Here is a 27,209-nt window from a genome sequence, read left to right on the forward strand (position 1 = left end):
GTTACAAGCCAATGATGAGCGACGTGAGCTTGGAGTTCTGTCCTTCTCCCTCTATCCATGCAGTGCCATACAGACCCCCCTGTCTAGCCCCATAGACCCTTATCTGTGCATTCCCCACACTGCCCTCTCTCTCCATCCCCATACAGAGCCCTCTGTCTATCAAGGCAGCCCCATTCTGAAAGCTCTGCTCTAGGAATTATTTGGGGGCAATTCTGGCCTGCTCTGTACAGGCGGTCAGAGTCTCTTCTGGCTACTGACTCTGCATCTAACCCCATTTATTGCCCTGGTGGGGAGCATTGTCCTGCGTGGCTCCATGGAAGACGAAGGAGCTGAACCAAGTAATAAGGGGAATGTGACCGGTAAGGCCGTTAAGATCAGGCTCGTTATTGCACTCACACACTTGGGGCCACAGGGGCTCGTTGGCCCCTTCGGGGAACTGCATGGGGCTGGGGCAGGCAGGGAGCCTGCCTTAGCCCCGCTGCACCGCCGACCGGGAGCTGCCCGAGGTAAGTGCCGTCCGGCGGGAGCCCACACCCCAACCCCCAGCTCTCTCCCAGAGCCAGAATCTCTGACACTCCCCCCCCTCGAACACTGATACACGCGCATGATGATCCTACGCCCAGGATACACACGCAGGGGGCCCTGATACCCTCCAGCAGGGGGCAGCACTGTGCTCTCTCGCTTACACACACTCACACACACACACAGCGTTTTATTCAAACGTGGCTTTTATTCTGTAATACCCATGGATACAGCAGTGAGTGCACGCCGGGTAGAAATGACCCATGCGTGCTGACGCCCGCTGGGCACCTGACAGCAGTGAGAGTGAAGAAGCATTTTAGGCTTATACAGTAAAAGAAAAGAAGAAATGTGACCCTGATACAATCCTGCCTGCTCCCCCAGCAAGTAACCTGGGACCAGCGCCCCCTAGAAGGGAAAGGCCCCTGGCCTATTGCCCACAGTTTGAGCCAGCCAGTGCTTGGGATGGATCAGAGCTGGTGCCCCTTAGAGGGAAAAGGCCCCGTGTCTCATTCCCTGATCTCTTCTGTCTCGTCAGCATTCCCGCTGCCCTCTTTCAGATCAGAACGCTCTCTGCCTACAATCCCGCTCCCCCCACAGGACGCATTACGCTCGGCCCCCAGGCTCTCTGGCTCTTCCCGATCCTGTCTCCAAGCTGGAACAGAGCCCAGAGTGCTGTCATGAACGCTCCTTAAAAGAGCCGCAAAATTACAATAAATACTTAAAGCGTCAGCGTAACTGAGTGTATAAAAAGCAAAATAAAAGACAAGACACATTGTGGAACACAGTAGGATCCCCATACGCAGGCAATCACCCCTCCACACACCAGCACCCCCTAGAGGGGAAAGGCCTCCAATCCTATTCCCCACCCCATTGTCTCTGTGGTGGCATACAGGGGCTGTTTATACAGGGAGCCCTCACCCGGCACTGCAAAGCAGCCACCTCTAAGGTGGGGCACAGGGGCTGTTTATACAGGAATCCCTCACCCTGCACTGAGATGCAGCCACCTCTGGGGAAGGGCGCAGCGGCTGTTTAACAGCCACATAGCGTTGGGGGTGAGGATTGTTGGTGCCGGTCTGGAGAGACCCCCACTGTGTTTGAACAGCAACACATCAGCATGAGTATAAAATACCTCCCTTATTTGTGCTTGTAATAAACCCCTTTCTCCCCTTCCCCTGAATTATCTCCCACCTGCCCCATTTTACGCGCCCCCCACATTCCCCACCCACACCCCCCCAGCCCAGAGCTGAAGACAATTTGTGATCCTATGACATTTCAACGTGAGTTTTGGGAAAAAATAAGCCACGTTCCCCCTACTTTGCTGTGCCCAGGGGCTGGGGCTTAGCCCAGACAGCACACCCCATTGAAGGCAGGCCTTAGCCTGGTGGCCCTTCCTCTCTGCCCCCAGTGACCATGCCTTCTTGTTGGACAAGGTGATCCATGGCCAGTGCCCATCCCCTGTGGGCCTGGGGTTCGAATTCTGCTTAGCACGGGGGCGGGGCCTCCAGGTGGCTTGTGGGGGGCAAGACCTATCAGCAGCATGGGAGGAATGGCAGATGTGCTGGCCCCTGCCGGTTGTGGTGTGGCTCTGAAAGAGGCGGTGCTTCTCAGGGTGTCTTGGGAGACGTGGCTTACCCAGCCTTTGGCAATGATTGACATGCCTGTGCTGGGGACCATGGCCTTTCCATCCCCCACTCAGAGACGGTGGGCGTGGCTATGCCAGCTCAGGGGCCTGCCGGGGCGTGGCCTTGCTGTGGGGTGCCCCCTGCCGGGGCGTGAATGTGCCCAGGGCATGGCCTGCTGAAGCATGGCTGTGGGGTGGGGCGTGGCTTGCCCAACATGGCTGGGCCAGGGGCGGGGCCTGCTGGGGTGTGTCTGGGCCAGGGGCCGGGCCCTGTTGGGGGTGTGGCTAGGACAGGGGGAGGGGCCTGCTGGGGTGTGGCTGGGCCCAGGGGCGGGGCCTGCCTGGAGAAGGGCGGGGCTCAGCCGAAGAGCTTGAGGAAGCAGGGGTGGCAGTAGGGCTTGTCGTTCTGCTCCTTGAAGGTGCCCTTGTTGAGCTGCTTGAGGCAGAAGGCGCAGACGAAGTGCTCGGGGTGGAACTTGCGGGCCATGGCGGTGATGCAGCGCCCGGCGATGGGCTTCTCGCAGCCCCAGCACAGCGAGCCCCGCTGCTTGTGGTAGTGTGTCTCGCAGAAGGGCCGCCCGTCATGCTCGAAAAAACTGCCCTGCAGGAACGGCGCGTAGCACTCCTGGGGGGGGGAAGGGGCAGGAGGGGTGAGTGCACGCCCCGCCCCTCCCACACGCTGCCCCGGCTTCCCTCCCCTCGCCTCTCCCTGCCTGGGCCCCTCCCCGTCCCCCCGCCTCCCACCCCCCGCACTGCCCCATCCCCCATGGCCCCTCCCCCACCTTCCCCAGACTCCCACAGCCCCCTGCACTGCCCCGTCCCCTCATCCCCCACATTGCCCCCTCCCCCGCCACTGCTCACACTGCATCTTCCCCTCCCACTCCCCATCCCCCTGCACTCCCTCCCCCACCTCCCCCCACATTTCACCTTCCCTCTGCACTGCCCCATCCCCCACAGCCCCTCCCCCACCTTCCCCACACTCCCACAGCCCCCTGCACTGCCCCGTCCCCTCATCCCCCACATTGCCCCCTCCCCCACCGCTGCTCGCACTGCATCTTCCCCTCCCATTCCCCATCCCCCTGCATTCCCTCCCCCACCTCCTTCCACACTGCCCCCTCCCCATCCCCCCACCTCCCCCGCATTGCACCTTCCCTCTGCACTGCCCCATCCCCCCACTTCCCCTGTGCTTCCCCATCTCCTCCCCCCCATCACTGCACATTCCCCATACTCCCAGCACTCCCCCATCCCCCAGAGTGCCCCTCCCCTATTCCCTCCATGGTCCCTCCTACCCCAACATTGCACTGCCCTCTTCCCCCACCTCCTCCCCCGCTGCCCCCTCCCCTCCAGCCCCACAGCGCTGTGCCCGGGCGGGGAGGGGGGGCTCACCCTGCAGACAAAGCACTCAGGGTGCCAGAGAGTGCTGAGGGCCGAGATGTAGTTCTCCAGGATGGCCTGGCCACAGCCCTGGCAGCGCGTGGAGAAGAGCTCGTAGAAGTCCTGGCGGCAGTACTGCTGGCCGTCCTTCTCATGGAAGCCTGTGGGGGGAGACAGAGAGCAGGGTGCAGTGCGCTCCTCAGTGACTGGCCGCACTGCAGCAGGCTGGGGAGGGTCACTGCAAGTGAGGGGTCTGGGTGCTCCCACAGAGAGGTTGCAGTGGGGGGCAATGCTAGCTGGGGGACTGGTCTGCCTCTTGGAGGGGTTACTGGGGCGCAGCCTAGGTCCCCTGAGATGTGGGATACAGTGGGGCAGGGGTGCTCACTCACCTTCCTCCCCGAAGGGCCTCCCGCACTTCACACAGCAGAAATGCTCCGGGTGCCAGTTCTTGTCCAGAGCTGTCACCATTTTCTGGAAGGGACAAAGTCAGGGTGTGACACTCTGTGCCTCAAAATAGCACCCTGGGCCCCCCCACATTCACCACTGCAGTATGATTATGAAGTGTTTCGTACAACGTATGCCTTGTGAGGTATCATTTCAGAAGTCTTGAGCCATTGAACATTGCTATCCCGTTGGATTGGACATGTGATCATTGTATCTGATGTTATGAAATTTTGCTATGTGTGTGTTACTGAAATAGGTGGTGAGGTTGGGAATCGCCCACAGCGAGCCTTTGAGAGGCAACAAAGGAGCGCCTAGTAAGACAGATTTACATCAGGACCAACCAGACATGTGTTGATGGCCCATTAAGGGGAATTGACTCTTCCAGTGGCCATCCCAGAGACTCCTCAGAGAGGGCACGTACCCAGTGAAAGCCGCCTAACCCACATCACAGCAAGGATCATTCTGGCAGCTGGAGGAAAGTATAAAAGAGGGAGAGTGACATCATCACTTGGCCTCTCTTCTCCCCCATCTCAACACCTGCAAGAGCATCTGGAAGACAAAGACTTTGAACTAGGGAGATTGGTCCCAGGCTGGGAAGGGAATCCAGCCTGTGTATTGAGAACTGTGAGCTGCCGGTACCATCTATTAGGGTGAGAAACTGCTTGACTCAAATCTTGCTTAGTCTGTAGACTTTAGAGTGCAAATTTATTCTTATTTCTTCTGTAACCAACTTTGAGCTCTATGCCAGCTACTTATAATCACTTAAAATCGATCTTTCTGTAGTTAATAAATCTGTTTAAATTTCCCCTAAAACAGTGCAGTTTTGGTTGAAGTGCTTGGGGAATCTCAGCTCAGGTTAACAAGGGCCATCGCATGTCCACTACCCTTTGTTGGCGTGGCAAACTAATTAATGAGCTTTCACTGTCCAAGAGAGTCTTGAGCAGTGTAAGACGGTATATTTCTGGGGTGCAAGGCTGGGGACTAGGGTGATTGGCTGGTGCCTCTCTCTTTATATTTCATGCCTGGCTGAGAGAGCCTTCATGCAATTTTGCTGGGTGTGGGGCTCCCCATGCTGATGGCTGAGTGATCACAGCACCTGGAGGGGTTTGCTGCTTGTCACTGGCATAGCTTTGTGAGAGACAGCCCAGGCTGGAGAGTTAAGGAGGCACAGTGGTCTCACAGTTTCAGGTTGTTCCCCGGGGGGTGTCTCATCACACAGGGTGAGATGACCCCACTTGCCTGAAGGGGGAGCTACCACCCTAGAGTCCACTGCACCACACTACACTCTGGCGGTGCATGGCCAATTCCCCATCCACACCCACTGCCTTATGTTACACTGCATTGCCCTGCAGTGTTCCGTGTACTGTTGTGTCACCCTGCATCATGGCACACTGCATCCCCTAGATTCTCACTGCTTTCTGAGGCATTACCCTGCCTTCTCTAGCACTGCACTGGCAATCTGTACTGGTCTGTTTTATGTCAGTGCACTGTATCCTATCACACTGCAATCTGCAGCCCTACATTCCATGTCATAACAGTGCAGTCAGTGCACTGCATTCTATAGCCTCACCACACATGCTGTTGGGTCTCACTGCATGCAGTCACTACATACAGTACTGCATTGCATTGTGTTTAACTGCACTCAGTCACTGCATTGCTCGCACTACACTCTACAGCACTATACCACAGTATATAGCACTGCATTCTACAGTGCTGCACTGCACCATGTGGCACACTGCTCTGTCACACTGTGTATCACTGCATGCACTACACTGTGTCTGTCTCACACTGAGGGTACATTTTTGCAATGTGCTGCCTTGTGTGGCACTACACTAACACTGCGCTGAATTGTGTTGAACTGTGCTCTCACACCGAATGTCACTGCATGCTCTAACGCTGTCACACTACAAGGTACTGCACAGCATGCTCACACTGCACTGCATTGTCTGGCACTGTGCTCTCACACTTCATAACACTGCATGGCACTGTGCGCTCTCACACTGCACTGCATTCATTGGCACTGTGCTCTCACACTTCATAACACTGCACGGCACTGTGCGCTCTCACACTGCACTGCATTCATTGGCACTGTGCTCTCACACTTCATAACACTGCACGGCACTGTGCGCTCTCACACTGCACTGCATTCATTGGCACTGTGCTCTCACACTTCATAACACTGCACGGCACTGCACTCTCTCACACAGCACTGTGCAGCACTGCATTCTCCTGCACTTCACTGTGCTCTGAGGGAATGGCACCAGCAGGGTACTGCGTGGCCAACTCACATCCAGGATGGGCTCATTGCAGAGGCCGCAGCGGGGCGAGAAAAGCTGGAAGTAGTCCCTCTCACAGTAGGGGGCGCCATCCTTCTCAAAGAAGTTGCTGCCCCCCATCTCCTTCTGGCAGTGGGTGCAGACGAAGTGCTCGGGGTGCCAGGTGTTGCCCAGCGCCGTCACCACCTGGGCAAGGGCGGGTGGGAGGGCAGACAGACAGACAGATAGATAGATGGATGCACACCCATTACCAAGAGGACAAAAGACTCAGCTCCTCCCTTTTCCAACTTCCCACACTGGCCCCTCCCTTTCCCCTCACTAGTCCTGGACTCCCACCTCCACAGGCCCCTTCCTCCCTCCCCACATTTCCCCCAACCCCTCCTCGTCCGCCAGATAGCCCCTCCCCTGACCTGCCTCCCCTCCCCCTCACACCCCACCTGGTGCTCCTCCTTTTCCCCCACCCTCCCCCTCCCCAGTGCTGCACGGTCCCACCCGCCGTCCACTCTGTGCCCAACCACATCCTCCGCATCTCCCACCCGCTCTTCCAATCTGTCCCTCCCCTTCCAAAACTGACCCCGCCCCCTCCCCAATCTGTCCTCCCCTAATCCACTTCCCAGTCCTACCCCTGATTGCTCCCAAGTGCCCTGCTCCTCTGCGCGCCCCCAGCCCCTGAGTCCTGTACTCCCTGATTTCCCCTCCCCCTTCCCCCCCAGGTGCCCCCAGTCCTGTCCTCACCTGCCCAGCGATGGGTTTCTGGCAGGAGGCACACAGCCCCTTGGTGCTGGTGGAGATCCCCTGGCGGCTCAGGTCCGACTGCAGCATCACCAGCATGCTGTCCAAGTTGCCACCCTGCGGGGCCGGTGCTCCTGGGGGGGGCGGCCCAGAGGGGCTGGGGCAGACGGATGACATCACCGGCTGCTGCACCAGGGAGACTCGGGCGGGGGCCGGGGGTGGCGCGGCCGAGACCCCTGGGAGCTGGAAGGGAACCGGCTGTGATATGAGGTGCTGAGACATGAACCAAAAGGCGCCCGGGCGATACAGCACCACGCTGTGTCCCAACGGAGAGCAATGCAGGGCGCGCCACACGGCGCCAAACCAAGCTGCCCGTATTGGCACCAGGCAGGGCTGTATGGCCCTGCAGGAGCCGTAACCACAAATGACACCAAACTGTTCCACAAAGCACTGATCGCATCCCATTCATTGCCCCCATCTTCCCCCCCACCCCTCCAAGGAATGACACAGGACACCAAATTGTGCCCGTCCCTGCCACACAGCCTCTGAAGCACCACAACGCCCCGTGCCCCATGGCCACAAACAGCACCCTAACTCCCTGCCCCCAACTCACTGTGCCAGGCGTTACACCAACCAGCCACCCCAAACCTGGCCACAGCCTCTGCCACCCAGCCATGGTGTGTGCTGGCCAGTCTGTACCACAGCACCCCCTTACCCATGCCAGGGCAGATCAGAGCATGCCACCCCAATCCATTTCATGCCACAGGCCATGCCAGCCACCATTCCACGCCAGGTGATGCTCTGTACCTCGGGGGAACAGCCTGCATCCCCATGTTCATCCTTATCATGATTGCGTGGTAGCCATTGCAAAGTTTGTCATGTCGGGTGTCTTCAGAAGGCTCATGATGGAACTGAGCATTGTTGTTGTAGTGATGTTATAGAAATTGTTGTTATAGTGATGTTGTAAACATGTTGTAATAGGTGTGTGATTTCATGTATGTAGTTATGAGGCTGAAAATGTGTCCTCACGGCTTAAAACAAGCCCAGGCAAAATCTCTCCAGGAGCAGAGGGGCAGTTCACACCTCATCAGGGCATGTATGGGACAAACCCAGCCCAGCCTCACAGGAACAAAGGACACTGGCCTAGGCAGCAACAAAGGATCTGCTGGGCTCTCGAGTGAGTCATCCCCCTTCCCTTGGTCAGTCAGGGACTACGATGAGGTAATGCTCCCCTGACTCTGAAAAGGTGTGAGGGGCAAAGCCAAGAGGGAGGAAAGGACATGATAAAAGGGAGAGACATTTTGCCATGCTCTCTCTCTTCCACCGCCATCTACAGACACCACCACCACCAAGTGACTGAAGTGCTGATCAAAGGGGAGAGCCTGGTTGAAGGGCAACCAGCCAGCCTGTGGTGAGAAGCATTTAAGTTTGTAGGGACACTGAAAGTGTTAAGATCAGCTTAGAATGCGTTTTGCTTTTATTTCATTTGACCAAATCTGACTTGTGCTTTGACTTACAATAACTTAAAATCTATATTTTGTCGTTAATAAATCTTTTTGTTTATTCTACCTGAAGCAGTGTGTTTGGTTTGCAGTGTGTCAGAGTCTCCCCTTGGGATAACAAGCCTGGTACATAGCAATTGCTTTGTTAAATTGACAAACTCATATGAGCTTGCAGAGTCCAGTGGGCATAACTGGACACTGCCAGACGGAGGTTCCTAGGGTTGTGCCTGGGACCGGAGCTATTGGCTAGTGTCACTCGGTTGCACAATCCAAGCAGCAGCTGGCCAAAAGTGCTCACTCACGTACCAGGGAGCATCTTACATGCCAGTGGCTGTGCGTGAACAGCCCAGGAGTGGGGGTTCTCACAGCAGAGCAGGGTAAGGCTGGCTCCCAGAGTTGAGGATTGGAGTGACCTAGCAGATCACCAGTCCACATAACACCAGGGGAACGTCACAGTGCCATGCCAGACTAATACAGGTTTCTGCACTACGCTGTACCCTGCTGCTGGGATATGGGGCACGACGCCAAGTCATCTGTTACCTACCTTGGCATTCGGTGCCACACCCATTCCGGTTAGACAGAGAATCCCGCACCAGGCACTCGCTGTGTTCACCTGTTCACCAGGCCAAACCAGCAGCACTGGGCTGCACCATGCCATGCTATACAATACCCAATGCCATGCAGCACCATCCCAGCAAGCTACAGAGCCTGATGCTGCCCTGTGCATCACCACACCCAGAAGAATGCCACCCTGCCCTGTCCCACGGCGGCAGCTCACCACCCCAGCACTGTCCAGTGCCAAACAGCACCACACGGCACACAGCAGCAGGCCAGGCTGAGCCACATACCAGAGTGTGGGCTGCCAGAAGGCTGGTGCCAGGGCAGGAATGTGCCCGGTGCCTGGGCTCCCGCAGGGCGGCTGTAGGCAGGGGACAGTCAGAGTCAGCTGCCCGCCACACGGGTGATCTAACCAGGCCACGTCTGATCCCAGGCAGCTGCCAGCTGTCCCCCAGACTCACCCCTCCTGGCTCCCCTGTGAGAGGGCACGCGCTTGTGCACCACCTTGTCCTTTTTCACACTCACAATCACAGCCCCCGTCACCCATGTTGGCACCAACACCTGTGGTTTCTCACCCATGCCCAGATACTTGCCACAGCCACTTCCACACTCCCTTGCCCACCTGCTGGGTCGCTCTTTCTTGCACCCCCATTTACACACACACAAACCAACCTTTGCACTTGCTTGCACACATATACTGCGTGCACACCTGTGGGCTCATGAACTTATTCCCACATGTTCTTTCTTGCACGTTCATTTCCACATCCACACAGACCCAGGGTCCCTTGCACACTGACTCTCACACTAATTATTGTGCACATTTATGTGCACACACTGCCCCTTGCTCACTCATTTGCACACACTGCCCCTTGTGCACACACTCTCCCATGCTCATTTGCATGCACTGCATCTTGCACACTCATGTGCATTTGCTCATTAGCACACTTGCTCTTCCATGATCATTTAGAGGCTCACTCAGACACGCCATTGAACCCTCATTTGTGCATACATTTGCAAACACCACTTCTCACACATGCTTTTCTACACATTCTCCCTTGTCCACATACCAGCCTTTGCTCGCTCTTGCTCTCACACACACACACACACACAAGTCCCTCCTCTTGCACACACGTGCCCCCTCCCCCCATTGCTTCTTTTACTCCCACACTTACTGGATCCCATTGCGGGACAGGAAGAGTCCGAATCCCATTAGCCCCCACCCCCAGACTGAGCCTTGTTCCCCGTAGTGCCTCTGTACCAGACTCACGTTGCTCTGGACTCTGAAGTCCGACAATGAGGCCATGAGTTTGTCCAGCTCCAGGGTAGCAGATGTGGCTGATGGCTTCACAGGAGGGGGGGTGGAGCCAGCCGAGCTAGGAGGGAAACGACAGCATGGTCATTGGGCCCCCCAACTTCCCACCAAAGGCTCCCAGTGCTGTTTATACAGGAATCCCTCACCGCGCCTGAAATGCATATTCTTCGGGGGGGGCGTGCAGGGGCTGATTATACAGGGATTCTTCACCTGGCACTGAGATGCAGCCACCTCTGGGGTGTTGCCCATTCAGTACTGAGTCTGGACTCCCAACCAGTGGGATATTTAACCCCAAGGACCAACGGCCAGAAATGGGAGGGTCACTCACTGGCTTGGGGACCCCCCTTCCCCGGCATCCTCTGGTTTCTCCTTCCGCTTCTCCCCATCAGGGCCCTTGTTGGATGGGAACTGGGACATGATTTCGTCTGGGGAAAAGACAGACAGACAGACAAACGCACACATACATACACAGTGTTTCCATTAGTTGCCTGCAGTGACCAAGCATATCCACCAGGGGAAAATATTTCACAACCATAGGGAGAGATGCTAAGGCCTAGAGTGGCCCCAATCCCAGGCCAATAGAGCATGCCAGTGCCCCGGAGGGGAGCCCGGATCCCGGACCAGCAGGGGGCGGCAGTGCCCCGGAGGGGAGCCCGGATCCCGGACCAGCAGGGCACGGCGGTGCCCCGGAGGGGAGCCTGGATCCCGGACCAGACGGTGGCGGTGCCCCGGAGGGGAGCCCGGATCCCAGCCCAGCAGTGGGCAGCGGTCCCCAGGAGGGGAGCCCGGATCCCAGCCCAGCAGGGGGGCGGCGGTGCGCCAAAGCAGCAGTGCCAGGGGAGAGGATGGCAGCGCCCTACCTGTTATGTTGAACTGTGTGGCGTTGAGCTCCTGCAGCAGCCGGTCCAGCTCACAGAGGCCGGCACCCAGCACCCCGCTGGACGAGGAGAAGGGTGGCGCGGCTGGCTCCTTGGGCCGGGGCGAGCGGGGCTTGCAGACAGTGCTGGGGGGGAGCAGAGGGTGAGCAGAGTGCGGGGAGCAGCCCCCCTCCCCCAGCCACCTCGCAGGGAGGAGCCAGCTCCCACCCAGCCCAGGGAGCAGTGGGGAGGCAGGGCGGGATGGAGACGCTATTTATAGGGAGCCTCTTAATGGAGCAGCTGGACCATGGCCAGCAGGGACTGGGCCAAAGCCAAGGGGAGGCCTGCCTGCTGCCACCCCTGCCCCATCCCCGCTCGCTTCTCCTTCCCCACCCCACACTCCCCACCGCACACTTCTCCTCCCCTGCCCCAGAAACCCCACCCCCGCCCGCTTCTTCTCCCCTGCCCCCACCCCTCCACTCCCACCTACTTCTCCCCCGCCCTACACACCCCACCCCTGCCAGTCTCTCCCTCCCTTCCCCCAGTGAGCTCCCCCCCAGCTCCTTACCCACACTCATACCCTTCACTCCCTCCCAGTACCGCCCCCTGTAGACCTAACCCTGCCGTGCTTGGGACCCACCTGTAGAGATGCTCTTTATCGCCCCCGCTGGGCGGGGCAGAGACAGGCAGAGGGTCCATGGACATGGCCTGCAAAGAGAGAGACATGAGAGGGTGCAAGGAGTCACTGAATGGGCCTCTATTCACCAGTGACATGAGATTGCTGGGTCTCAGACTAACTAGGGAGATGCAGCCACTTCTGGGGTGGGGTGCAGAGCCTGATGAACAGCTGCACAGGGATTGATCGTCCCAGCTCCCTGCAGCTCAGTGCCCCCTAGCACCGCGCTGGCAGATTGGGGCCAGGCCAGCACTGACAGAGGAGAGCGCCCCCTACTAAGCCCTCGCCCCACTCCCTGCAGTACCCCCCTAGTGTTACCTGCTGCTGAGGGTTGTAGGGTGGAGGAGGGGGCCTGGCCTCAGGCATCCCATCCTGCCCCAGCCCGTTAGCGTGGGCTGCCCCAGAGTCCGTGAGCAGTACTGGGCGCTTGGAAATGTGAGAGGTGGTGGTCTCCAGATCAGCCAGCAGGGCATCTGTCGGGGGAGCAGAGAGAGGTGGGGGGTTGGGGAGAGGCTAGGATGGATCTGGGGTGGACTGCTGGGGGGGGAGGGGGCACAGAGAGGGAGCAGGGGCTTGGGGAAGCAGAGACAAGGGACAAGAAAAGGAAGAGAGGATGCCCAGGCCCGGGGCTGTGGAATTAGCATCAAGATCTGTAGTTTCCCAAAGCTGGGGGAAGGCCCCTGGAGTCCTGATCCTCTATCCCCCACTAGACCCCACTACCCTCCCGGAGCTGGGATAGAACCCAGGATTCCTGATTCCCAGCCCCCCCCCTCCCCTTACCAAAATACTCCACTGCCCTCTCAGAGCTGGGATAGAACCCAGGAGTCCTGACTCCCAGCCCCATGCTCTGACCACTAGACCCCACTCCTCTCCCAGGAACAGATTCAACCTTTAGCAATACAAATGATTCCCCGAGGCAGTGCCCTAGGAGTAGCCACGTGTGCTGTGAACATGGGGAGCTCATACAGTACGTACCAAACACCACTATACGGGGGCGAAGCAGGAAAGAAGGGGAGCCAGAGTCCCCTGGAAAAGGAGACGGGACAGAAGGAGATGGGGGGGCAGATGGGGAGGAGGGACAGAGGGGCACTGGGATTAGCACATTCCGTGAAGGGACAGTTCCCCGCCACACTCCCTGCAGCACAGCACCCCCCGTTGAGCCCCCCCATCCACTCCCTGCAGCACGGCAACCCCTGCTGAGCCCCCCATCCACTCCCTGCACCTCCTAGCACCACAGGGGGGCCACCACTGACTATGCGGGGAGAGCGCCCCTGCCCCTCTCCCACCCCAGCCAACTCCCCCCTCTCATACAATCACTCCTTTGTGGGAACATTTTCCACCACAGACTGAGCCCCACAGAGGCCTTTTCATTCCCCAGCAGCCAGGAGCAGCCAAGCCAGGGAGGGGCAAGACCACGGATCACACACCAGCCCGACTCAGCCCTCACCAGAACCCTGGGCAAGCAACCCAGCACCGCAGTCAAAGGAGATCCTACGATAACAGAGTGTCCACTGTCCCTCCGACCATAACAACCCATTGCTGTGCTCACAGGAGACCCTACGATAACACAGAGTGCCCACTGTCCCTCCAACCATAACAACCCATTGCTCTGCTCACAGGAGACCCTACGATAACACAGAGTGTCCACTGCCCCCCCGACCATAACAACCCATTGCTCTGCTCACAGGAGACCCTACGATAACACAGAGTGCCCACTGCCCCCCCGACCATAACAACCCATTGCTGTGCTCACAGGAGACCCTACGATAACACAGAGTGTCCACTGCCCCCCCGACCATAACAACCCATTGCTGTGCTCACAGGAGACCCTACGATAACACAGAGTGTCCACTGTCCCCCCGACCATAACAACCCATTGCTCTGCTCACAGGAGACCCTACGATAACACAGAGTGCCCACTGTCCCTCCGACCATAACAACCCATTGCTGTGCTCACAGGAGACCCTACGATAACACAGAGTGTCCACTGTCCCTCCGACCATAACAACCCATTGCTGTGCTCACAGGAGACCCTACGATAACACAGAGTGTCCACTGTCCCTCCGACCATAACAACCCATTGCTCTGCTCACAGGAGACCCTACGATAACACAGAGTGTCCACTGCCCCTCCGACCATAACAACCCATTGCTGTGCTCACAGGAGACCCTACAATAACACAGAGTGTCCACTGCCCCTCCGACCATAACAACCCATTGCTGTGCTCACAGGAGACCCTACAATAACACAGTGTCCACTGCCCCCCCGACCATAACAATCCATTGCTGTGCTCACAGGAGACCCTACGATAACACAGAGTGTCCACTGTCCCCCGACCATAACAACCCATTGCTCTGCTCACAGGAGACCCTACGATAACAGAGTGCCCACTGCCCCCCCGACCATAACAACCCATTGCTCTGCTCACAGGAGACCCTACGATAACACAGAGTGCCCACTGCCCCCCCGACCATAACAACCCATTGCTGTGCTCACAGGAGACCCTACGATAACACAGAGTGCCCACTGCCCCCCGACCATAACAACCCATTGCTGTGCTCACAGGAGACCCTATGATAACACAGAGTGCCCACTGCCCCCCCGACCATAACAACCCATTGCTCTGCTCACAGGAGACCCTACAATAACACAGAGTGCCCACTGCCCCCCCGACCATAACAACCCATTGCTGTGCTCACAGGAGACCCTACGATAACACAGAGTGCCCACTGCCCCCCGACCATAACAACCCATTGCTGTGCTCACAGGAGACCCTATGATAACACAGAGTGCCCACTGCCCCCCCGACCATAACAACCCATTGCTCTGCTCACAGGAGACCCTACAATAACACAGAGTGTCCACTGTCCCTCCGACCATAACAACCCATTGCTGTGCTCACAGGAGACCCTATGATAACACAGAGTGCCCACTGCCCCCCCGACCATAACAACCCATTGCTCTGCTCACAGGAGACCCTACGATAACACAGAGTGCCCACTGCCCCCCCGACCATAACAACCCATTGCTGTGCTCACAGGAGACCCTACGATAACACAGAGTGTCCACTGTCCCTCCGACCATAACAACCCATTGCTGTGCTCACAGGAGACCCTACGATAACACAGAGTGTCCACTGTCCCTCCGACCATAACAACCCATTGCTGTGCTCACAGGAGACCCTACGATAACACAGAGTGTCCACTGTCCCTCCGACCATAACAACCCATTGCTGTGCTCACAGGAGACCCTACGATAACACAGAGTGTCCACTGTCCCTCCGACCATAACAACCCATTGCTGTGCTCACAGGAGACCCTACGATAACACAGAGTGTCCACTGTCCCTCCGACCATAACAACCCATTGCTGTGCTCACAGGAGACCCTACAATAACACAGAGTGCCCACTGCCCCCCGACCATAACAAACCTGCACAGCATGCACAGGAGGCCCTACAATAATGGGCACCCTACAACAACAAAGCAGTATTCTCAGCAACTGCTTATGGGAGACCCTATAAAAATAAACCAGAGCTTGTAACCCCAGTGCTTCCAAGCACTCTTCAACAACAAACTATTGTGTGTAAATTCACCTCCCTACAACAAACTATCATGCATAAATCCAAGTTCCTACAATGACAAACCGTGTGTAAATATGAGACCCTATAATAACAAACCAGCACATGCCACCCATATCTCACACGAGGCCCCACCCAACCAAACAGCTCCTGCTGCTCACGAGCCACCCTACAATAACAAACCAGCGTATAGAGCCTTGTGCTCACAAGAGACCCTACGATAACAAAGCAATCTCGTAAATGTCCCTGCAGCAAACAATTGGAGGTGTTCAGCCTCAAGGCCCACAAGCAACCATATAAAAATAAAGGAGTCCTTGTGGACAACCCTACAATAACAAAGGAGTGTCAGAAGCCCTGGAGGTCCGGAAGAGACCCTACAATAATAACCCAGCATGGGTAGCCCTCCCAAGTGACCCTACACTAGCAAACCACTGCCTGTGGTCACAGCCCTCACAGAGACCCTACAACAACAAACCACAATGAATACAGTCCCTCTGTCAGTCACAGGAGACCCTACAATAACAAACCAGACCAGGGGACAGAGGGGGAAAGTGAGATTCAGGTTTAGTGAGCCCAGGGTGAGGGTTGACCATCCAGCCTCCATGGCTCCCCCCGCAGCCAGAACCCCTCCTCACCCAGTGGTTCCCCCAGTCCTGGTCACACCTGCTGTGGGCTGCCCGCCCCACCCTGCTGGTTTGGGGCCAGGAAGAGAGGGCAGCAACACTCCTGCTGGGAGGGGGTGCTGGGGAAATCTGGCAAGGGGGGGTGAATCCTGGGGTGGGGGGCTCAGTGACCCCCCACACCCGTACCCCGGCACAGACATGTCTTCACTGCAGGACTCACTGGGGCTCTTACCTGGATTGGGGGTGGACAACCTCGGCACCCCACAGCTCAGCACCCCATCCCCCCAGTTTAGCTCCCTCCCCTGGGATCCAGCCCCTGCTCTTAGGACTCAGACCCCCCCAACCCAGATCCTATATCCTGGGACCCCCCTCCCACAGCCCTGCCCCCCCAGGCTCCTTCCTGGGGTGCAGCCCCCAAACACTCTTCCTAGGACACAGCCTCCCCGCAGCGTGAAACACCCACCCATCGCCCAATAACACAGCCCACCCCCACCCCTATTCCTGGGACACATTCCCGGGACACAGCCCCCCATCTCATCCCACCTCAGCACTGCCCCCGCCCCCTAAGGCACAGCCCCCCCCCCCCACACATGTTAAGGGTGGAAGAGAAGGAACCCTGCAGCACATGGGTATAACTTTCTGAGGGGGGCAGCAGGGAGGGTGCTGGTGGGGGGGAGGTCCCTGGTTATTAGCGCCCCCTGCAGTTTGGGCCCCACCCCAGGCCCCACGAAGCCACAGGAATGTGGTGAGAAATTCCTTCTCCTCCAGATGGAGACAGGCTGGGGAGGGGGGACGCACCCCCCCCTCAAAAAAATCCTCCTTCCCCATGCCCTGCCCGCTCTGGGGAACGGGGGGGGGGGGGAGAGAAGGATGGATGGGAGCAAAAAGCAGCCCGCAAGAGAGAAAAAGTTGAGGGGAAGAGAAAGAGAGAAAGACAGGAGTGAAAAGGAGAGAAGAGAGAGAAAGAGAGGGAAAGAAGGGAGTGAATGGGAGAGAGAAAAGAGGGAGAGAGAGAAAGGAGAGAGAGAGAGAGGAAAAGGGAGAGAAGGAGAGAGAAAAAGAAGGGAGCGAATGAGAGAGAGAAAAGAGGAGGAGAGAGAAAAAGAAGGAAGTGAATGAGAGAGAGAAAAGAGGGAGAGAGAGAAAGAAGAGAGAGAAAGAGAGGTAAAGGGAGAGAAAAAGAAGGGAGCGAATGAGGAAAAGGGGGAGAGAGAAAAGAGGGAGAGAGGGAAAGAAGGGAGTGAAAGAAAAAAAGAAAGAAGGAGGGAGGAAAAGGGAGAGGAAAAGAGAGAGAGAGAAGGAAGGGAGGGAAGGAGAGAAGGAAGGGAGGGAAGGAGGGGGAACAGGGAGCGGGGCAGCGGGCGTAGGGCGAGGGGCTGGGGCTGGGGCCGGGCTGGGCGCGGCGGGTCCCAGCCTGGCAGCGGGTCCCTTACCCAGGTCGTCCATGGCGGCCCGGCCCCAGCGGCGGATGGAGGCAGAGCCCCCCCCGATCCCCTCCCGCCCCGTGACGCGTCTTCCCGGAGAGCCAGGGAGCCCGGCTCCGGCCCCTGCGCGCTGACCATGTATGGCAACGGGGCATCGCTCGGCGCGCGGGGCTGGGAGCCCGGACTCCTGGGTTCCAGCCCCGAGGGAGGGGCCAGGGGCCAGCGGGTCAGGACAGGGACGGGGGAGCTCGGACTCCTGGGTTCCATCCCCCAAGGGAGGGGAGTGGAGACGAGTGGGTGGTGGCTGTATGGGGAGCCCGGACTCCTGGGTTCTATCCCCCAACGGAGGGGAGTGGAGACTAGAGGGTGGTGGCTGGATGGGGAGCCCGGACTCCTGGGTTCCATCCCCCAAAGGAGGGGAGTGGAGATGAGAGGGTGGTGGCTGGATGGGGAGCCCGGACTCCTGGGTTCCATCCCTCAAGGGAGGGGAGTGGGGACGAGTGGGTGGTGGCTGGATGGGGAGCCCGGACTCCTGGGTTCCACCCCCCAAGGAAGGGGAGTGGGGATTAGCGGGCTGGGGCAGGGGCGGGGAGCCCGGACTCCTGGGTTCCATCCCCATGGGTTGGGGAGCTGGGACCAGCAACTGGTGGGGCTGGGAGCCTGGACCCCTCTTCTCTTTCCCTCCCCCCCCCCCCACCCACCCACCCAAGCTAGGCATGAACAGGCTAAGCCATTGCCTAGAGTCCCCTCTTCCTTTGGGGGGGGGGCAAAACTACTCCTGCTGAGGGCCCCCAGTGGGCCAGCGCCGCCCTGGGAGGGGAGTGCAGCTTGTGGGTTAGAGCAGGGGGCTGGGAGCCCGGACTCCTGGGTTCTCTCTTGTGCCATTCCCCTCTTGCTGCTGACGCTAAGGGAAGTGGGGAAGCCGCAGGGCCAGGGGGGGCTCCAGCTCGGGCTTTTCTGGCTGGGACGTTGGGAAAAAACTGTCACCAAATGAGAGAATTGGCTGACTGTTCACAGGATGTGGGGAGAGGGGCCGGGGTCGGAGCCAAGAAAGGGAGAAGAGAGGTCCCCCAGCCGGGAGAGCCAGAGGGGGGAGCGAAGGGCAGATCCCAGGAGCGAGGGAGGTGGGTGATGGGGGGAACAGAGGGAGCCAGGAGGGACCCCTGGCAGTGATAGTGGGGGCAGGGCAGGCTGGGGGAGGGCCCCCAGGGGCAGGGGATGGAGGAAAGGCTGGGGGGGCTCCCAGTGGTAGAGGAGAGACTCGGGGGGGGAGAAGAGGAGAAGCTGGGGGTGAGGAAGAGAGGCTGGGGGGGGCTCCCAGTGGCAGGGGATGGAGGGCAGGCTGAGGGGGCTCCCAGTGGCAGAGGACAGAGGAAAGACTGGAGGGGGAGGAAGAGAGGCTGGGGGGGCTCCCAGTGGCAGGGGACAGAGGAGAGGCTGGGGGGGCTCCCAGTGGCAGGGGATGGAGGGCAGGCTGAGGGGGCTCCCAGTGGCAGGGGACAGAGGAAAGACTGGAGGGGGAGGAAGAGAGGCTGGGGGGGCTCCCAGTGGCAGGGGACAGAGGAGAGGCTGGGGGGGCTCCCAGTGGCAGGGGACAGAGGAGAGGCTGGGGGGGGAATGACACATCCCAGCCCCCGCACTCAGGAAGCGGCCCTCCCTTCCCCCCCCCCCCCAGCCCATCTGGAAGCAGTTGAGCAGCAGGCCTTTCCTGTGACACAGGGAGGGGAGGAAGGGGGGGGGGCCTAGCTGGAAGAGCAGCCAGCGCCAAGCAGGGAGTCCACAGCCTGGTTCCCCCCCACCCCCCATCCACCACCCCCATCCTTGTCCCCGTGTCCCCAGCCCCTTCCAGCCTCAGGCACCGCCCCCCCCCCCAGGTCGGGGGCAGATCCCACGCTGCCACTGCCCCCGCCACACCCCAGCCAGGTGCAGAGATGGGAGATTAGCCTCAGCTGGGGTGGACGGGGACAGACAGTAGCACGGGCGAGGAGCCAGGACTCCTGGGTTCTCTCCCCAGCTCTGGGGGTCCAGGATCAGGTCTAGCAGGCTGGGGAGTAGGAGCCAGGACTCCTGGGTTCTCTCCCCCATTCGAGGGGGGTGGGGGGAAGATGATGATGCTGGGAGCCAGGACTCCTGGGTTCTCTCCCCCATTCGAGGGGGGTGGGGGGGGGAAGATGATGATGCTGGGAGCCTGGGTTCTCTCCCCAGTTCGGGGGTGGGGGGGACGCAGCAGAATGAAGGGAGACAGACACATGTGCATAGCGAAGCCCACCCTGTATTTCTCCACGTACAGTAGCTTATTCAATACACTCCCGTTGTACACACCCATCCCCCTCGCCAGCACAGAGCAGCAACCCCGGCTGCCCCTCACCATTCCCTGCAGCATCCCCCGGGCCTACCCTACCTGGAACATAGGAAACAAGGGGGGGGCAGATCTCTGTGCAGACAAAGCCCACACGCTGCCCTGCGCCAGCCTCCAGTCAAGGCCCCCCCCCAGCTGCTCGCTGTGGCCTCAAGTAGGGAATTGGGGTGCCCTGTGCTGCAAAAGTAGGGACCCCCCCCCCAAATACACCACAATCCCTTCCTCAGGGAAGGTTGCAGGCAGGCTCCCACCCTGTGCCATAGACCGAGGGAAGGGGAGATGGCTCACTCCAGAGAAGGGATCCCAAATTTTCCTGGGGGGCAGCAGCTCATCCCCACTGCCCCGATACCTCTCGCTGCATGGGTCCCCTATACCCATTCCTCACCTTGCCATTACCCCATTTCTCCCCCTCAGTTCCCCCCCACTATTAACCTCCCCACAGCTTCCTGACCCCCAACCTCCTCTGTTCCCAAAGCCCCTCCCCCAGAGGGGTACAGAGAGTGCCCTACGCCCAGCCCCTCCCCCCCAGCCAGAGGGGCATGGGCGGTGCTCTCAGCCAGCCCCCTAGCCTAGGTCCCATCAGTGCCCATTCCCCATGGCGTCTCCATGGCAACCTCCAGCAGCTCCTGGGCCAGGCCCTTGGGGTCTCCGGTGACTCGGAGGATCCGCACCAGCGCGGCCGCCCGGCCGGCGGGCTCCTCCGACGCCCCCAGCAGGACGTAGCGGGCACAGCGGCGCAGCAGCTGACCGCGGCCCAGCCGCTCCGCAAGCCGGTACAGCTGGTCCGGGCCGGCGCCGGGGCGCAGGTGCTCCCGGCACAACGCCTCCTCCACCAGCTCCTGCAGCTCGGGCAGCAGGAACTGCTCGGCCACCGCCAGCGTCTGCTCCGCCAGCTCCCCCTCGCCGGGTGGGAACAGGCCCCCGAGGGCCGGGCACGGCTCGCCCCGGCAGCCATGCAGGAAGTGGGTCAGCACCAGGAAGGGGGCGGGTGCCGCCCCGCGGATGGGCACCAGGGCCTGGCGGGCCTCAGCAAACCCGCCCGCCAGCATGGCCCGCAGGACGTCGGAGCCGGCGCACGCGGCCGGGCGCGAGGCCGGCACCAGGGCGCCCGAGTCCAGCTGGAACTGCAGGTCCGCCCCGCCCGCCCTCACCAGCCGCTCGTAGGGGCACGGCGGGGAGGCTGCCAGCCGGGAGCGCTTGGGGGCGGGCGGGGCGGGGAGGGGGGCGGCAGCCCCCAGCAGCAGGGAGAGCGAGTCCACGGCATAGAAGGTGAAGGGCGGGTCGGCGCCACTTGTCAACGCAGCCAGCAGGAGGCGCAGGCCCGAGTGCTCCAGGAGCAGCCTCCGGCAGAGAGACTTCTTCCTGCGGGGCGGGTGGGGGGGGTATAGATCAGTCCCCGGATCGGCCCCCCAGCCTCCCCCTCCCCCCACCAGATGGGCCCAGGATCTCCCTGGATCAGCCCCACAACCTCCCCCGCAGCCTCCATTCCCACCACCTCCCCGGGAACGGCCTCCTTCCACCAGCTGGGCCCAGCCCCCTCAATGACCAGCCCCCTGCCCACCCATGCACACCCCCCCTCCGGTGCCACCCACCTGCAGATGAGGGGCAGGGCCACGGCACAGGCCACTTGGTCGGCCTCGGTGCCTGAGAGCAGCATGTGGGTGAGGACGCCCGCCCCGAAGGCCGACTCAGCCTGAACACACAGATTGCACAGCAGGGTCTCGCCTGGGGAGGGGAGCAGCATGTCAGAGCCCCTCCCCCAACACCCCACGGCGCAGATCTCCCATCCCCCTGCCCTGCCCCTGCAGCATGAGCCCCCCGCCCCCAACGCCCCACGGCACGACAGCTCCAGTGACACAGCATCCCTCCAAACCCCCCCCCCCCCCCCCCGGCCCCAGCAGGGTGCCCAGCCCCCACCGCGCAGCATTCCCTGCCCAGCCCCGCGCCCTGCCACACAGCTCCCCCTAGTACCACGCCGGGGCACTGTGAACCTGACAGCGGAAGTAGGAGGCTCACCCTGAGCTGGGGAGCAGGAGACCCCCATTAACCTAGAGCAAACCCCAGTTCCCTCAGTGGGGGGTTACCGGAGAGAGGACTCAAGTTCTTCGGGGACAGAGTGCTCTCACACTGGGATGCTGGGAGCCCCATAATGCAGCAAGGTGACCCCCATTGCCCAGGACTGGGGCGCTCACCTACCCCTGGGGCACAGCGGGGGATCCCCATACCCTGGGACCGGGGCTCAGCGGGGGAGAGGACTCACCCAACTCCTTGAACCTCCTGCCAGCCTGGTGCCTGCAGCCTGGGCTTCTGGGGGTCTCATGTCCCACAGCGGCAGCCTCCTCTGGGGGAACGCCCAGCACCAGCCAGGCCCGCAACATGGAGGGGGCGTAGCAGCGCACAAAGGCCTCCAGGCAGATGGGGTTGCACGTGAGCCGATGCAGGAGCCGCAGGCAGCGGGGTAACGGGACGGGGGCTCCGGTGACATAGGTCAGCAGCCCCCGCAGCACCGGGCCCGTCACCAGGCTGCGGCTGGGATCCTCAGCCTGGGAGAACCGGGACAGCAGCAGCAGGGCAGGTGCCTCGGGGGCCGATAGCTCCTCCTCCCCACCCCACAGCAAGAACTGCGGGGCCAGGGCCTCGCCTGGGGGATGGAAGAGAGCCGGTGTGGAAGGGGCCACGTCTGGATGGGGACGTGATTTGCCACGGCGCCGCGAGGAGAAAGTGGCAGGCTGGGGCTCCAGGAAGTCATCGGCAAGGAGGCGCTGCTCAGTCCCGGTAGGAATCGGAGAAATCAGATGTATATCCTTGGGAATTGGGCTCGGTGCTGGATCGGACCGGCTGGCCCCAGCGGGAATTGGCGACGCCGGACGCAGACGCTCGGGAACAGGGCTTGGTGCCCGATCGGACCGGCTGGCTGCAGTGGGAATTGGCGACGCCGGACGCAGACGCTCGGGAACAGGGCTTGGTGCCCGATCGGACCGGCTGGCCCCGGTGGGAATTGGCAACATCAGCGCTGGACCTGGCTCGTCTGATGGTGCCGTGACGTGCCAGCCAGGCCCGGCTGACACCAGGGTGCCTGGACACAACTCTTTGGTGGCTGCTGCAGCCGGAAACCATGCTGGATTTTGCAAGTCAGTCCAAGCGCAGTTTGGCGAGAGCTCCTCATTCGGGGTCGCCGACCGTGGCAACTGAGCCTGCAGGTTCTGGGCGGTGCTGGCAGCATCCGGGGCAATCTGTGCCAGATTCTCTCTTTTGGTCCCAGGGGACTTTGGTGTAGCCAGCAGCACCATGGGGGCTGCGCTGTGCTCCCCTGTCCTGGCTGGATTAGGCAATGCTGTATGGTGCCTGGCAGCTAAATCCGGTGCTGCAGCTGGCAGTAACTCTGCTGGATGGTGCCTGGCAGCTCCGGCTGTAGCCAAACGTGCCAGGACCGGTGCCTCAGCACCTGGCGTCTCTGCCACATGGCTCCCATCAGCCACAGTTGAGTCCAGCTCTGCCCCGGGTGCCAAGCACTGCACCCTGGCAGCCGGCTCCAGCGACGGAGGAGCTAAGCAGGTGGGCGAGCCCAGCCCCACAGGCAGCCGGCCAGGCCCCGGCGTGTCGTCCTGCAGCTCAAGGGTGGGGCTGAAGGAGCCGTCAGGGGACCACTGTGGGGAGAGGTCGCCGGGACTGGCAATGTAACCCTCAGAGAGCAGCCAGGACCTGTGGCAAGAGGGAAGGAGTGAGAGCTGGGGCGGGGGTCAAGGAAGCCCCAAGTGCAGAGAGGAAGGGGGAACCAAGGGAGCCCAGAGCAAGCGAGCAGGAACAGGGAAGGGAGACAAGCTAGTGAGTCAGGAGCACTGGAGCAAGCAGGGGGTGGGGAAACCAGGAGGGCCGGGGGGGCAGGGGGAGCACTAGGGAGTGGGGAGGAGAACCCCTCAAGCGAGCCTCAAGCACACCAGGAGAGACGCTCACCTGAGTCTCTGGAAGCTGGGTGACTCCCCTTCCGGTGCCCCGCTCTCCCGTCGCCCCTCGGGGGGGAAGTCAAAGGAGGCAGCGTCCCGCTCGTCCTCGCTTTCTCCCTCCTCCTCCTTGTCCTCCTCCTCGCAGCGCGCAGCCCACTGGCCCTGGGCCACCAGCCGCCCCACCAGCAGGGCCACCAGCCCACCGGCCTGCAGAACCTCCAGCGCCTCCTGGTCGTAGAAGAAGGCCACGAAGGCCACGACCACCCGGGCGTGGGAGCCTCGCTGGCGCCCATCCTGCAGCAGCGCCAGCAGCAGCTCCAGCCCGCCGGCCTCCCGTACCCGGCTGCGGTTCATGGCCTCCCGGCACAGCAGGCAGAGCGCCCTGACCAGGGGCTGCAGGACGGCGCCGGCGGCTCCCGCCCCTCGCCGGCGCCGGATCTCCCCCACCAGCACCGCCACGCCTCCAGCGTTGCCCACGGCCGGCCGCAGCATCCCTTGCAGGCAGAGATTGGACAGCGCCGAGACGGCCGCCTCCCGCACTGCCCGCTTGCTGTGGCCGGCTAATGCCACCAGGGGGGCCACCCCGCCCCCCAGGCTCAGCTGCTCGGCGCAGTCCCGGCTGCAGCCCTTGGTGAGCTCTAGCAGGGCCCGGGCAGCTGCGGCAGCCAGGGCGGGGTCGTCAGGGCTGGCAGCCAGGCGCTCGGCGATGGCCCGCACCGCGCCCTGCTGGGCCAGCACCAGGCGGTGCGCTGGGGTGGCGCCCAGGTTGCGCAGGGCCCGAATGATGCTCTGTAGGCACTCGCTGTCCTGGGAGCTGGCAAGGACTTGAACCAGGGGTGGCACCGCACCTGGGAGGGGGCGGAGAGAGAAAGGGGGTTAGTGAGCCCCAGATCCAGAGAATGAACCCCAACTACCCCCTCCCAGGTCAGCAGGGGACTCCTCAGTATGCAGGTGAACCCCAACATGGCTCCTCTCTGGTACGGGGTGAACGCCAATATTACCCCCACAAGGGATCAGAGAGTGGGCTCCCCAATATAGGCGTGAACCCCATTATCCCTCAGGTCAGCAGGGCGCTCCTGGTATGGGGGTGAGCCCCCCTATTACTCCCATGCAAGCAAGCAGAGAGGGGCTCCCTGTATGGAACAATTCCCATTACCCCAGCCCAGGTCAGCAGGGGATTCCCAGTACGGGGTGAGCCTCAGTACTACACTTCAGCTAGCAGGATCCGAGGGGCTCCCCAATATGGGGCAAGAATCCCAGTTCCTAGTCTTCTCCCATCCTCCATTCGCAGGTTGGCAAGGGGGGGGCATGACCCCACTCACCAGCATCATGGATAGCCTGCAGGTTCTCTACGTCAATGGCCAGGTTGCCCAGGGCCCGTGCTGTCCGGTTGTGGATACTTTCGACTCCAAGCGATTTCAGGATCATCACTGGGGGGAGAGAGAGAGAAAGAAAACATCTATGAACCATGGTGAGTGCATTATCCCTCGCACAGAGCTGAGATGCAGCCATCTCTGGGGGGGGTCAAAGGGGCTGTTTATCCAGGGATTTCTCGTCCAGCGCTGAGGTGCAGCCACCTCCGGGGTGGGGCACGGGGGCTGTTTATACAGCGATCCCTTGTCCAGTGCGGAAATGTAGCCGCCTCTGGGGTGGACATGAGACCCAAGGAGAGATGGAGGGGGCACAGGCCTGTACCACCAGTGGGGACCCCAAATTGTACCATGCATGCACGGGGCGAACGCCAAGCCACGCCGTGCCCAGGGAAAAGAGAAATCAAGGCACAGCACTATTGCAGCACCAATGGGGGAGCCCAAGTTCCACAATGTGAGAGCACAGGGGCCCCAGATGCAACCTCCCAGGGCGGGCAGGCGGGCGGGCGCAGGGCAACCCTGGACCGTGAGAATCCAGAAACATGCCACTTCGGCTGCGGGGCACCCTGGACAGTACCATTTCAGCTCGGTGGGATTTAAGCTGCACCTCCAGGCTAACAGGTGCAAGGAGACCGCAGACTGTACCAATTTGGCCTGGCCATTGCAGGGTAACCCCAGATCATACCACTACATCTCAAGGGGACCACAGACAGTACCATTTTGGCTCGGAGGGGGGACCCAGAGCAGGGTAACCCCAGACTGTGCCACCCTGGCTCGGGGAGGGGGGAGTACCCAGGCTCCACCCCCAGGCCTGGCAGGAATAGGGTAACCCTGGACTGTACCACTCTGGCTCGGGGGGGGGGGGGACGACACCCAGGCTGCACCCCCAGGCCTGGCAGGTGGCCCCGGACCGTACCATTTCGCGTCGGGGATTCCCCATCGCGTCACTCACCCAGCGAGGGGATCCCCCCCAGCTCCCGCACCTGGGCCCGGCTCCCCCCCTCGGTGCAGCAGTTGCCCAGGATGCTGAGGGCCAGGTCGAGGGTGCGGCGGGGCCGGAGGGCCCCAGCCAGGAGCCCCAGCAGGGGCCCCAGCCCCCCGCGGGCCCGGAACCGCTCGATCCCGCCGGGCTGCTTGATGTGCCGGGTCCGCAGGGCCAACAGGGCCCGGCCCAGCCCGGGCTCGGCCCCGCCCCGCAGCTGGGCCAGGCAGTAGCCCAGCGACTCGGCGGGGCAGCTCCCCCCGGCTGCGGCGGCCATCGCGGGACTGGCCCAAGGGCAAGAGCAACGGGGGAAGGGGGGGCCCTTGAAAGGGGTCCGGCCCCGGGGGTTTGTGGGAGTTGTAGTTCGGGCCCGGACAGGGTCCGCGCTAAAGGCGGTCGGTAGAACTACACCTCCCACGAGGCGCGGGGAGAGCGCGATGCATTGTGGGGGCTGTAGTTCTCCCCACCGGAGCTGATGGGGAAAGGACTACAGCTCCCAGAAGGCATAGCGCGGGGGGCTCTGCTCGGGCGGGGAGCAATGCCTGCCGGGGGCTGCGGTTCTCACCTCCGCTGGGGGCGTGGCTGCGGGGGCTGTCACACTGCCCGGGGGTCTGCCACCTCCCTGGCGCTGACGAGCGGGGAGGGGTCTACACGGAGGGGGAGGAGCCACAGAGAACCAGTGGGCGGGGTCAGACTGTTGGACAGCTGCTGTCACCCACCCTAGCGCCCACTCCCGGGTCCTGTCCCCGGCTCTGGCAGGGGAGTGGGTTCGAGGGGGCGCGGGAGCCAGGACTCGGGTTCTGTCATTGGCTGCCTCACTGACTCCCTTCCCCAGTTGGTGCCTCACTTTCCCCACATGCCACGCCAGGAGAACATGTCCGACTGCAGTGGGGCGCAAACTTACCATAGGCAGGGCTGAAAGCCCCCCAGGAATCAGCACACACGCACTGGGTGGGGGGCCCACAGGTTGGCAGGGGGCAGCTGCACCCTAGGCTCCTGTTTGGTACCAGTTCACCTAGCGTTGCATCAGGGAGTTCGGAGGAACTGCAGAGAAG

The 27,209-nt window shown here is 61.1% G+C and overlaps 2 protein-coding genes across 6 annotated transcripts; both read right to left on the reverse strand.

Annotated features, from left to right (window-relative positions):
- Window positions 1-710: 710 nt before the first annotated feature.
- On the reverse strand, window positions 711-18,110 carry TGFB1I1 (transforming growth factor beta 1 induced transcript 1). Of its 2 annotated transcripts, XM_048853768.2 has the most exons (12): window positions 17,509-17,558; window positions 12,850-12,900; window positions 12,193-12,347; window positions 11,839-11,906; window positions 11,202-11,344; window positions 10,670-10,766; window positions 10,297-10,402; window positions 6,973-7,212; window positions 6,250-6,423; window positions 3,907-3,988; window positions 3,530-3,678; window positions 711-2,768 (listed from the first exon to the last, which is right to left on the reverse strand). In XM_048853768.2, the coding sequence occupies exons 1-12, from the start codon at window positions 17,519-17,521 to the stop codon at window positions 2,502-2,504; spliced, it is 1,545 nt and encodes a 514-aa protein (XP_048709725.2). In that variant the 5' UTR covers window positions 17,522-17,558; the 3' UTR covers window positions 711-2,501. The 2 variants fall into 2 exon arrangements, with proteins under 2 accessions (XP_048709725.2, XP_074986185.1); XM_075130084.1 differs by lacking the exon at window positions 12,850-12,900 and having other exon boundaries at window positions 17,509-18,110.
- Window positions 18,111-19,753: 1,643 nt separating this feature from the next.
- On the reverse strand, window positions 19,754-26,466 carry ARMC5 (armadillo repeat containing 5). Of its 4 annotated transcripts, none has more exons than XM_048853751.2 (6): window positions 26,125-26,466; window positions 25,125-25,232; window positions 23,813-24,650; window positions 22,119-23,560; window positions 21,451-21,583; window positions 19,754-21,220 (listed from the first exon to the last, which is right to left on the reverse strand). In XM_048853751.2, the coding sequence occupies exons 1-6, from the start codon at window positions 26,429-26,431 to the stop codon at window positions 20,428-20,430; spliced, it is 3,621 nt and encodes a 1,206-aa protein (XP_048709708.2). In that variant the 5' UTR covers window positions 26,432-26,466; the 3' UTR covers window positions 19,754-20,427. The 4 variants fall into 4 exon arrangements, with proteins under 4 accessions (XP_048709708.2, XP_074986166.1, XP_048709709.2 ...); XM_075130065.1 differs by having other exon boundaries at window positions 26,156-26,266; XM_048853752.2 differs by having other exon boundaries at window positions 26,089-26,152.
- Window positions 26,467-27,209: the final 743 nt, after the last annotated feature.

The sequence above is a fragment of the Caretta caretta genome, chromosome 6, assembly GCF_965140235.1.
Source record: "Caretta caretta isolate rCarCar2 chromosome 6, rCarCar1.hap1, whole genome shotgun sequence".
In the NCBI taxonomy this organism is placed as follows: domain Eukaryota; kingdom Metazoa; phylum Chordata; order Testudines; family Cheloniidae; genus Caretta; species Caretta caretta.

Bases quoted from the DNA above. Each gene is read 5' to 3' on its own strand.
- TGFB1I1 (XM_048853768.2), bottom strand. The intron at 12,348-12,849 runs GTACGTACTGTA...CTCCCCCGACAG, and splicing joins CCCCCGTATAGTGGTGTTTG to ATGCCCTGCTGGCTGATCTG. The intron at 6,424-6,972 runs GTGAGGACAGGA...GCCCTTGCCCAG, and splicing joins AGAAACCCATCGCTGGGCAG to GTGGTGACGGCGCTGGGCAA.
- ARMC5 (XM_048853751.2), bottom strand. From the start codon at position 26,431: ATGGCCGCCGCAGCCGGGGGGAGCTGCCCCGCCGAGTCGCTGGGCTAC. The intron at 24,651-25,124 runs GTGAGTGGGGTC...GCCCCCTCCCAG, and splicing joins GCAGGCTATCCATGATGCTG to GTGCGGTGCCACCCCTGGTT. The intron at 23,561-23,812 runs GTGAGCGTCTCT...CTCTTGCCACAG, and splicing joins CCCAGCTTCCAGAGACTCAG to GTCCTGGCTGCTCTCTGAGG.